This window comes from Hibiscus syriacus, unplaced genomic scaffold (genome assembly GCF_006381635.1).
Source record: "Hibiscus syriacus cultivar Baekdansim isolate YM2019G1 unplaced genomic scaffold, ASM638163v2 tig00007895_pilon, whole genome shotgun sequence".
Taxonomy (NCBI): domain Eukaryota; kingdom Viridiplantae; phylum Streptophyta; class Magnoliopsida; order Malvales; family Malvaceae; genus Hibiscus; species Hibiscus syriacus.
Genome location: NW_024062147.1, coordinates 439,341 through 451,524, shown reverse-complemented (window position 1 = coordinate 451,524; position 12,184 = coordinate 439,341). Strand labels below are relative to the sequence as shown.

Below are 12,184 nucleotides of genomic sequence, written 5' to 3'. Positions count from 1 at the left end.
TCGAATAAAATTTATCACGTTTATTTAAACTCGCTACTATAATAATCAATTTATTGTTTATTCAAACAAATAATATCGATATCGTGGGTGGTAGTAGTGATGTCAGAAGCTATCCTATAGTTTAGTGACTACACAGGTAATTTACCTTTTAATTAATTAATAAGAAATGATTACGAGTCGTATGGAAACGCAGCGTTTTAGTTCGTCAGATTGCGGTTTCGGCAAATTGTCGAACACGTAAAAGCTTCAACCTCGGCCTAAGAGCATCGCTCTTTGACTATCCTCTTGCTAGCAGAATCTTCGTTACGAGTAAAACCCTTAACTGTTATCATGAATATTGATTGTTTTTGTTCCTACTTGTAATTTTGCTTTCTTTTCCCAAAATTTGAGTAATTGCTGTCAAATAGCTTTTCTTTTTAAGCACATGCCATCAGGATATACCTCTTATCTGTTATCATGAATATTGATTGTTTTTGTTCCTCTGATGATAAAAATCTAGGCAAAAAGGTTTAGGAATAAGAATAGCTCTATAGGCTGATTTTGCAATTTCGGAAATCAGATTTTGTGTAGAAACAAATACATCCTTATTAAGCAAGAGAATTGACTTCGGTGAGGAGATTAGGGTTGTAAATGAGACGACATACAAATTTTAATCTATTCGAGTTTGACTCGGTCAAAGTTCGGTCAACACTCAAATCAAATGACTTGATTTGAGCTTAACTCTAGTTCTAAACGAATCGAAGTGAGTTATTTGATATCTAACTTGATAAGTTCGTGATCAAATCGAAAAAAATATATTTTATTTTATTTTTTCAATTAAATTATTAATAATATTAACATATATGTGTTGTTTTAAAAAATATATAATACAAAGTTTTCATGTACTTCAGGTTCAGGTTCGAGCTTAAATTGAGTTCGAATTCGAGCTAAGTCTGAAAATTTTGAGTTCAAATTTTTTTTAGCTTGACAATTTCAAGCTCTTGAGCTTTCGAGTCAAGCTCTTGAGCTTTCGAGTCGGTGAGGAATTAGGGTTGTAAATGACGACATACAATTTTAATCTATTCGAGTTTGACTCGGTCAAAGTTCGGTCAACACTCAAATCAAATGACTTGATTTGAGCTTAACTCTAGTTCTAAACGAATCGAAGTGAGTTATTTGATATCTAACTTGATAAGTTCGTGATCAAATCGAAAAAAGTAATATATTTTATTTTATTTTTTCAATTAAATTATTAATAATATTAACATATATGTGTTGTTTTAAAAAATATATAATACAAAGTTTTCATGTACTTCAGGTTCAGGTTCGAGCTTAAATTGAGTTCGAATTCGAGCTAAGTCTGAAAATTTTGAGTTCAAATTTTTTTTAGCTTGACAATTTCAAGCTCTTGAGCTTTCGAGTCAAGCTCTTGAGCTTTCGAGTCAAGCTCAACAATACTCGAGATTAACTCAACTCGTTTACATCCCTAGAGGAGATCCCTCTTTGTCTTTGCATCGAACTTTTCGTATTGTTTCTCATATAAGGGTATGCAAATTAAGAGTAATTTTCCAATAAATAATGCAGGTTTGGAAAGATTGTTGGCAATATTGCGATTTTACTAGTTTTTTCCACTATGTATACCAAAACAACTGGAAAGAGCTTAGTAGATTTGTTTGTGATGGTGGAATCCATTATTGAGAGGAAAAATTGGAACAAAACCATCAATTCCTAGCTTCGTTTTAGTCGAATTAGATTCATTGATGCTATTACAAGAAGATAAGTAGATAGCAATAGTTCCATCAGATATTCTTTGCTCTTGTATTTTTCAGTCTTTCCCTAATTTATGTCCTGGCATCTTTTGGGTGTATTTGCTTTAGATTTGCCATATTCTACCAAAGAAAGGCGTTTGCAGAAGGAATTTTCCAATTTTGGCGAAATAGCTGAAGGTGATAGGGACATTTCTCATAGTTAAATGGAATTAATGGATGATATGTTTCATCTCCAATCTTGTGTGAGCTTCAAAGTCTATAACCATACTTCTATCTATAACAGTTAAGCTTGTTAAGGATGAATTCACAAAAAGATCAAAAGGATATGCTTTCATTCAATATACTTCTCTCTGGATGAGGCTATGGTCGAGATGGATCACAGGTTTCATGTTGCCTTTATTTCTTTATTGCCAACTTGCTCGTATCGTAAAAGCAGACATATAGAATACTATTTGTAGATCATTCGTAGATTACACCTACCTTCTGTCATCCCTTTGAGTGAAGCATAATTTCAGAGATTCTAGTTCTCTTTACAAGATGAATAGGTTCCTTTACTGTTAAGCTACTACTGTTTACAACTCTTAGTTCATCAAACTTACTTTTATGATCTGAATTTGAGAACCCAGATGAAATTCTGAGTAATATAACTTTGATCTGCAGGCAACATTTCTACTTAGATTTTAATATGGGTTTTATGTTTGTCAGGTATTTGATGGCAGGAAGATATATGTTGAAATAGCAAAACCTGGGAAAGGCCGATTCAGAGGATATCCTAAAACATCAGGACCCCCTAGTACTAAGCCGCAGTTACAACAACCGAACGATGTGGCAGACTGCTGGTACTAGTCACATCCATCTTAAATGAAAAGATGTTGGAGCAAAGGAGAATATGTTACCGATATCCCCAAGTAAGCTTGTTGATTTAATTTACCTGGCATGGCAAAGGTTAGGCCAAACGTTGAATTCATTGTTGTTTCTGGGTGGCAGAAGTTGCTGGGTAAATTGATAAACAAGAGGGATTTGTGAATTCTTATTTATATTGATTGATATATAACCAGTAGACGTTGTCATACAGAAACAGTTATCTTTTGTAACATTGACAATATCTTCTTTAACCATTTTCAACAGCGCAAAATACGTGTCTTCAATTGGAATTAGTTTTTACTAAAATTGAGGTAGCTCTAAACTATTACTAAGAAAATTAAGCTCCGGCAAAAAGCCCCGGAGCTGGAAATAAATTAAGTTACTTTGCGACGGCTGGCTGTGCCAACTGCTGCAATTGATGAACAACATGAGACATTCTCGGCCGCATAGAAGGGACATTTTGCGTGCAAGCATACACGAGGTCCACCACCTTCTGAATATCACTAGCTTCTGGAATATCAGAAGTTGATGAAGATATGGGAGGATCCAAGAGCTCTGGATATCGATGTGCCTGCACTAAAGGTGTTGCCCATTCAAATATGCTCTGCCATCCGACTGAATCAACTTGCTGAGCCGGCCTACGCCCACTAACGATTTCGAGCAGCAACACTCCGAAGCTATACACATCACTCTTTGTTGTGAGCTCATTCCTATAAACAAACTCGGGGGCAAGGTATCCATACGTTCCACCGGCCATCACAGTCCTCTCATGCATTACCTCCAGTGGAACAATCTTTGAAAGACCAACCCCCATCAGATGGGCTACAAACTCTTCATCGAGTAGTACGTTGCTCGCACGTATATCCCGGTGTACAACATGTGGCTTGACCTTGTCATGCAGGAACCTGTTTCAAAATATTAACATGTTAGACACTTATTACCAGGAATAATCAAATAAGCAAAAGCAGCAATGAGATGCCGAAAGTATCTATTACAGTCCCACTTAACCGAGAAAGATCTAGTGTTTGTACTCACGCAATTCCCTGGGCAAGAGTTGTAGCAATTTTGATCCTCATGGTCCAATCCAAGCTCCTACCACCCCTTGGAATGTGGTATAGCCATCTATCCAATGGTCCATTTACAATAAACTCATACACGATGTAGCGATTGCCATGGTCGTAGCAGCATCCTTTCACAGCAACTAAATTTGGGTGACGAAGCCTAGCGACCCTACCAATTTCGGAGTAGAACTCCTTTTTCCTCTGAAAATTAGATCTCTTCAACCTCTTAACCGCTACCTTTGATCCATCAGGCAGAAGGCCGCTATATGTACCACCTGTCTTCGCATCCCCATGAAGCCTATTTCCTTCACTGAAGTTTTTCGTGATCGACCTCAATTCATCAATGGTGAAGATTTTCCATGAGGGGGGAACTAATGCAGAAGTGGCAGGATTAGATAGTTTCTTCGATCTTCTACGCCTCTTACTCCGCTTATATGCAAGCAACCAAACAACAACAGCAAATGTTGTGCAGAGAACCAACCCACTAACAATGGCTAGGATAATGAGATATTCCTTATGGCAATGCATGTAGTGACATTTTTCCTCTGCAATCCAGAAAATATAATCTAATAACGAAAAAAAAGGGTCTTACGTATAGTAGAACGGAAAGATCTATATAACAACTTAATAGGGTGACAAGACCACTATCGAGCAACTACTCCGGAAAAATATAAAACAACCATATATCTTACCGATATCAACCATGCACAGAAAAGCATGAGACGCATTGCATCTCACACTCACAAGAGGTTCCGATCCATTCTTCACCAATGTACATAAATCGAATGAATTGTCGACATAGCATGATGATTTGTTGCAAATGGATTGAGCAGGTAATCTAAGAGCTGATTCATTCCAGAGCAATGTATTATCAGACCATTTCCAACCAGAACCAACCGTCGAATTGCTAATTCTTCCTCCAACCCAGCAACCATCGACAAATTGGCCACAGATGTTGTGCAAAGCTTAGTTCTTCGTACGATGTTAGGGCCGCTAAGTGTCCACGATATTGTTTACAGTGGATCTCTGATTCATCCCATGACTGGAAACTTTCATCGTATCCAAAACACACACTTTTATTTGGAGAAACAACCCAACCAGAAGGGCATCCTGCTGCTACATGACCCAACAAAATAAAAGAGCTTAATCAACAAAATCGTCGATGTTTACAACCGAAGATTAACAAATTCGACAAGCAAATGTGCAAATCCAGCACCTTCATTACCTTCATGCTTGGAAGAATAATTAAATGTCGCAACCGATCCATTGGAGGCCTGGCACACCAAAAGGAAACCTTCATATTCTGAATACAGGTATTTTCATTTCTGCAAAAGATAAGATTGTACAATCTTACAGTGTCCGAAGCCATAAGCAGGACAGCAAAAGAAGAAACTAAGAGAACAAATTGCAGACGCACAAGCTTCACAGCCATCACAAAACTCCCTTTAATCCTAGAAACAGGCAAAACAAAAATATCAAAACTATCAAATTGGTCCCTTACCAATCAAGCTTTAACGAATTGGTCACAATTAAACACACAAAAAATATCAAACACGTTATACATAGCAAAAAATGTGGGTTATGGAAAGAAATAAATGAAGATGCATTGAAAAGGCTAAGCAATATGGCAGAGGATTAAAGTAATTCAATCAACAAGGAAAAATATATACTAACCTCCAAAGCCAAATAGCAAAAAACTTATCATTCAGAACTCCCCTAAGGAGCCCTAATACTTTATGTGCAGGTACAAGGAAAAGCTGAGAGACCAAAGCAGGAAAACAAAATTCTGGGTTCTTCTGGATTTAGTAAATGAGTATATAGAAGACACCCACAGTTTAGAGAATCCAATTTTCAATTCATTTTCGCAGGGTTTCTCAGCAACCAAACAGAGAAAAAGTATTTGCTAGAAAGAGAGGTAGGGGGTATGGTTGAAGTAAGGAGTAGATGGGAATGTTAAATGAGACAAGAAAAAGTAGATATTTAAAGAACAGAAAAAATAAATGCTAGGCTTGGCTTGTAAGGGACTGGCTTTCTGTATTTCTACGGTTGTTCTGAGTCTGTACCAAAGACCGATAGAGCAATTTGCATTGCAAAGACCGGACCGGCGGAGGGAGACACGGCGGCAGAATGGGTTTACCTGGTTGGGTCAAGGGCGGTTGGGAAGTTTTAGGACATTTCTTCATATGCTTTAAACTTTCTTCATTTATTACTCGGTACCTACCACGAATAAATGCATGAAAGTATGTACAATGGTAAAGTCTATGCATTTAATTTGAATCTGAAAATTGATTCGATCAACCGTACTTAATTTAATTTTAAAATTTTAAATTTACATAAACTATTATTATTATTATTATTACAAAATAAAATCAAATATATTTAATATTTTATTTATTAAATTAATAATTTTAAGTTTTCCTGTTACTCGTGATACTACTATTAAAATCAAAACCCCGCAGCGACTCAATTTTTTTTATAGAAATAGTAGCAGTTAATTTTATTTAAAAAAAATCTAAAACTATAATTATGATTTATAACTATAAGTATAAATTAAATACATAATTATAATATTTCTTATCATTAATATAAAACTAATCATTTAAAATCATATAAGGACCATATAGAGAAAAAATTAAAATCACATCTAAAAAAATGAATAAAATACATATGTGAATAGAAAATTGTGAAGTTACCGAAATAAAACGAATCACAACAGAGAGTGAAGTTATTAAAATACCACCTAAAATTGCGAATCGGAGTCGAGCGGCGTGAGAAAACTATCTCCGAAAGTAAATCGTATATTCAAATTAATCTAGAGATCCAAAGCATGACAAATCAACAAGATAATATATAAGCGACATCTTAATCAGTCGATGTGATGTCAAATCTAATATTGAGAAAATTAAACGATGAGATCAACCAAAAAGCAATAAAAAAGTTGAAACGTGCCATAAATATAAAGTCATTAGAAATTAAGAAAACAAACAAACATGTGATATAGGAAAAAAATAATGAATATTGGCTATCGATAATCAATACTCAAATTATTATCGTCAAGACAAAAAAAAAAGACCACTCCTTTCCTCTTTCAAGTATGATTACAGTATTTTCAAAAAAAAAAAAAGGTATGATTTCAGTACTAAATTAACTCAAAATGATCCTAAAACTTGTAAATATAAATTAAAATTATTTGAATTCTTTTTCGTCGATCTTGTTTTTCTGTCACTTGATCGGAATAAAATTGACGTATGTTGTCCTTTTTGTTGATTTCATTTTTTTTATTGTTCAAATTCACGAATGAAAACATTGATCGTCGAAAACCACCAAAACTGAATAGTTTGCTTTCAATAGAGATAGTCAAAATATTTGAACTCGACAGATCTTAACACGATCCTATAAAAGCGATTTTTTTTAAAAAGACGATACATGTTATATAGTAAATAGGATCAAAGTAGGATGGAGCTAAATTTAAAGAAGAAGAAAACATTAACCCGACTAGGTCAGTAAATGAGACGAGACAGATCGCGAGCTACTCGAGATCGACTGGATCAAGGCTCGATAAATACTCGGATTAAATGGACTCGACTCGAGTTCTTAACGAACCGAAACGAGCTACTCGATATTCGACTCGAAAAGCTCGTGAGCAGCTCGAAAAAAATATTATATTATATTTTTAAATTTTTTTAAATTACATTATTAAAAATATATTAAAAATAAATTATTGATGATTATAAAATTTTAAAAATATATTAAAAATTATATAGTACACCTACCCTCAAATTTTAATTTCTTTAATTAACCAGTCAAAGTCCAATTATTACATTGTATATTACTAAAAAAAATAAAAGCTCATTTAATTAAGCACATGTTATATTACACGTGTTTGGTTGATTTTTTTCTTTTTACTGCACATATTAATAAAAAAAATATTTATCTAACTACAAATATTTAATATATTTCTAATGATAATATTTTTAATAACTAATTTTTTAAATTGTTGTTATATTTTGAGGTTTCAGGTTCAAATATCATAAATATCAAGGGTTTGTGTATTTAATATCAATATATTATATTGTAATTACCTCATAACTAATTTTTTATTTGACAATAAATATAATATAATATAATAAAAATATGATTCAATTTAAATATTAATAATTTAAATATATATATCAAAATATAGTGTAACCGATTTTATAAAGAATTAAGAAAGAAAAAACTCATTTAAACTTATATTAACATCTTAATTAACAAAATTAATGGCATCAAAACATATTTGAGAGAAAATGATCATCTATAATCCCTACTACTAACTTGTACCATATAAAATAAAACAAAACATATATATATGCATTACTATATTCTACTTTAAAAAAAAATAATAATTACAGAGTTGGAAAATCAAAACAGTAAATAAAGAGAAGACTAAGAAGAGAAGAGAAGCAAAAACAAAAAGACTGAAACTTCTTATTAGATTTTTGTTCTTCATAAAGCAAAAGAAAAATAAGTTACTCTCTTTCCTTTCACTAAGTCATCTCATTCCTTCTAATTATGTGATAGAGTTTAGGGTTTAAGGTTTAAGGTTTAAGGGTTAGAGTTTAGGGTCTATAGTTTAGGGTTTATAATTTAGAGTTTAGGATTTATGATTTAGAGTTTGAACAACATTGAAAAATAATATCGATTATAGAAAGAAGAATATTAAAATTTAAAAAAAATAAAAAATAAAAAGGCTTAAAGCACAACATTTTAATAATGGCATTAGATACTTAACAATCAAGTGATCATATCGAATAAAATATGATATATTAATTACATTGATAATAAATTAAATACAAAATTACTAGTTTTACCAATTTTTTTGAAATTTTAAATGAAATTGATTGAACGATGAAGTGTTGGGATGTTGGGATATATATATATATAGGGGTGTTAAAAAATCTGTAATCATTCTATTTAATTGGTTAATTAATAGAACCATTAAATAAACAATTCAGGTTAATTAAATGATCATTTACTTTTGGTGTTATGTATAATTTAAAGCCATGCAACGTACATTTACTTGTTAAAGCTTGAAATAAACAAAGTGCATTTATATAATTTATTAAACAAATTTTCATTAAATATAAAAAGTAGTCTCTTTAAATATACAAAAGATGAAGATGAAGAAGATGGCAGTGGTGGGGGATTTGTCATTGTCACTAATAGATGCTCCCATCATTAAGCACACACCAATGGTTAATATTACACCATAATCCCATCAAAAATCCCTTTTCAACCCCCCTTTTTTCTTCAATTCAAAGCCAAGATGACCCTAAAATCCAGAGGGTTGTCGTAGCAACAAAAGTGCAAAACAAGTTGTTAGTGAAGAGACCCATAGCACTGCTTGGATCATTGATGCTTGTGGTCCCCGTCGGACCCAGTGTTATCCTCGTACCACCAAACACGGTGGTTGGAATCCCTGTGGTTGAGCCATTGGTGGTTGACCCGGTGGTGGTTGTCTCGGTTGGTGTGGTGCCTGTGTTTGCCCCTGTGCTACTGCAAAACCAAAAAGTAATGTCAAAAAAGACAAATAACTTTAGAAATTTCAACATCATGGCAGCTCATTTGCATAAACAATGATGCTTTTCCCAAAAGAAAGATTGAAAGTATGAAAACACCAGAGAGAATAGTTCATGAGGGAAAAACTTCCATGAAAACATACCTTGAGGGAAAGCTGCAAGTTGAAGCAACATCTGCAAATTACACATGAAAAAGGTTAGGGAAACCCAAAAAATGGAAGGAAGAAAGTGCTTCGAGAGACTTACTTGGAGGAGGATTGGGGCTAACAGCTACAGTGCCTGAAAAATCACAGCTACCTTGAGCTTGACCGTATCGTTGGAAATAACTATTGACAACGTAGTTGCAGTGATATTTCAACTGGCCAAATCCCACATCGGTTGGTGAATAGCTCTAGAAATCTTGAGTCTATTATAAAAGGAGAGGGATACACAAGTTTAAAACATATTTACGCTAGGGGCAATTCGAGCTTGAATCGAGCTTGAATCGAGTTTCAATTGAGTTTCAATTGAGCTCTTAATTTTTTTTTGAGTTCGAGTTTTTTTGAGTTCAAGTCGAGTTTTAATATTATATTTTGAGTTCGAGTCGAGTTTGATAATTTTAAGTTCGCGAGTTTTCGAATCGAGTCGATCTTAGCAATACTCGAGTTCGACTCGGCTCGTTTACACTCCTAGACCAGACCATACCCAGTATAAATTAGCTTGGTTCCTCCCTTTGGGCAACTATGGATACTCTCAGCTGCTATCCAAGACATGCTATCTAATACTGATGTAGCTTAGGTTTCGGTTTTTTCCCCTTTTGTTTTCAAAAAATGTAGTAAAATATATATTATTATAATCATTTAAAATATATAATTATAAAATATATCATTTTAATTATTTTAAAATATTAATATATTTGAGTCGGGTCGAATCATATCAAAATCAGACTTTTAATCTAAAAATTAGAACAAGTTCGAGATAAGAAAAAAAACTAGTATTTATCGAGACACAAGATTAAATATAAACAATATATTTTCAAGGCAACATCAAAACGGTTAAAATACCGCCTCGTCCCGTGGGGTGTCCATCCCCCTAGGAAAAATCTCACGTGCGACAGTCTTAAAATACGGTTAAGGAAAGGCGTTACCGGTTTTGTTATTTTTTTTAACAAAACCGGTAAAAAATTACTGGAAACATTATTATTTCTACCGGTTTTGTTATAACTGGGAGCTTTACCGGTTTTGTTAACATATCCGATAAAGCGCTACCGGTTTTGTTATTTTTTCTATCGGTTTTGTTATTATTGGGAACTTTACCGGAAATGTTAAAAAACATTAATGTTTTAGATAGAAATAATAGTTTTTTAAATAATTTTTTTATCGATTTTATTAAAAAAATAATAACAAAACTAATAAATCATTTTCTTAACCGTATATAAAAGCTACCACACGGTAGAACTTCTCCCTTCCTAGCTTTCAGAGGAGATGTTAAGTAGAAGAGGATTAATTGATTGTTGAATGGATCCTTCGGGTTTAAAAATATATTAATTGAGTTGAGATTGAATGAGAGTTTCCGTTTTAGGCCCGTAGGAGTTGGGCTTGGTAGAGTTTTAGGGGGGGTTGGTTTTCGGGCCAGACAAATTTGGTACCAAACTACCAACAGCCTAAGCTTAGAATGGCATATTATAGAAAGAAATAACATAAATTACGAATTTAATCACTGAACTATCACTTTGGTTCTATTTTAGTTACTTAATAATTATTATTTTTCAATATCATGCCTGGAGTTATATTTTAGTTCTATTTTGATACCTTTTATTAAAAAATTAAATGTGATCATCATCATTAAAAAATGAAAATCAATTACCACGTTAAAAGTTTTGTTTATTCTTTAACAACAACCTACCAAAATAAAATCAAAACGTAATTTTAAGTATGATTTTTAAAAAGTTGACCAAAACAAAATCGAAGTGATAGATGAGTGACTAAATTGATAGTTTACCCAAGAAATAAAAGTGGAAAAAAGACGTACCAAATTTAAGATAAATGTGAAAAAATAATAAAGACTAAAAAAGCACTTTATCCACACACAAAAAAACAATCCAAAACCATAATATTGAAAATCCTAGTGTGTCCCGATCGAAAAAAAAAACAAAGAAAATCCTAGTGAGTGAGTGGGTGATGTGATTGATGAGTGATCAGCCGTCTAAAAAGAGCATAAAGACAATAGAATTTAATAATTAAAGGCATTTGATCTATTTAATTTTAATTAATTAAATGATTCGGATTTCTCATAATGTCGTCATTCAGTACACTTACCATACACTTGTCACCACCAAACACTCTCTCATGCTCCCTGCATGGAGTTGCATGTCGCCATTTCCAGCATCTTTACAATTTGTTTCTTTCCTGGTACCCAATTGGGTGCACAATTTGAGCATTCTTTCTCATTCTATATATAAAATTATACTTATACTCCATTTTAAATATAATAATAAGTTCATAACATATATAATCGTAGACCGATACATGAATTTATGAGAAATGATAAATTTATAAGAGTTTCTCGTAAGAATTATAAGAGATAAGAATAGTTCATTTATAAAAATAATATAAAATATATAAAAATTTAAAAAAATTAGAAGACGTTTTATTCCGGCAAAACTTTCGAGATAATATTCTGAAAGAAATTAATTCACGAGCTAATGCACTCCCAAGATTAATTGTTCAAATATGGTGAAATCTACAGTGTTGGCCGTAGGTCGCCATGCACTCCGGGCGACCTTGTAGGTTGCCATGCACTCCAGGCGACCTACCCTTGTTCAAACAGAGAGAATAAACGTGTTGCATGGCACACGCACGTCCCAACACATAGGTCGCCATGTCCTCCGGGCGACCTTGTAGGTCGCCATGCACTCCGGGCGACCTACCCTCGCTCGGCTTCCCTCGGATTCCCTCGCATAGCTCGCTCGGTT

General features: G+C 33.3%; 1 protein-coding gene, 2 long non-coding RNA genes and 1 pseudogene across 3 annotated transcripts; 2 read left to right on the top strand and 2 right to left on the bottom strand.

The window, feature by feature from the left end:
* The first annotated feature begins 222 nt into the window (after positions 1-222).
* Positions 223-2,098, top strand: LOC120201703. Its single transcript, XR_005523662.1, has 3 exons — positions 223-309; positions 1,857-1,925; positions 2,032-2,098. It is a non-coding gene; the product is annotated as an uncharacterized LOC120201703 (long non-coding RNA).
* A 2-nt stretch (positions 2,099-2,100) lies between these two features.
* Positions 2,101-2,844, top strand: LOC120201704. Its single transcript, XR_005523663.1, has 2 exons — positions 2,101-2,130; positions 2,454-2,844. It is a non-coding gene; the product is annotated as an uncharacterized LOC120201704 (long non-coding RNA).
* Positions 2,845-2,883: 39 nt separating this feature from the next.
* On the bottom strand, positions 2,884-5,124 carry LOC120201702 (annotated as a pseudogene).
* A 3,843-nt stretch (positions 5,125-8,967) lies between these two features.
* LOC120201613 (carbohydrate-binding X8 domain-containing protein-like) lies at positions 8,968-11,650 on the bottom strand. Its single transcript, XM_039202193.1, has 4 exons — positions 11,529-11,650; positions 9,478-9,557; positions 9,375-9,405; positions 8,968-9,208 (listed from the first exon to the last, which is right to left on the bottom strand). Exons 1-4 carry the CDS (start codon positions 11,648-11,650, stop codon positions 8,968-8,970), a joined length of 474 nt encoding a protein of 157 aa, XP_039058124.1.
* Positions 11,651-12,184: the final 534 nt, after the last annotated feature.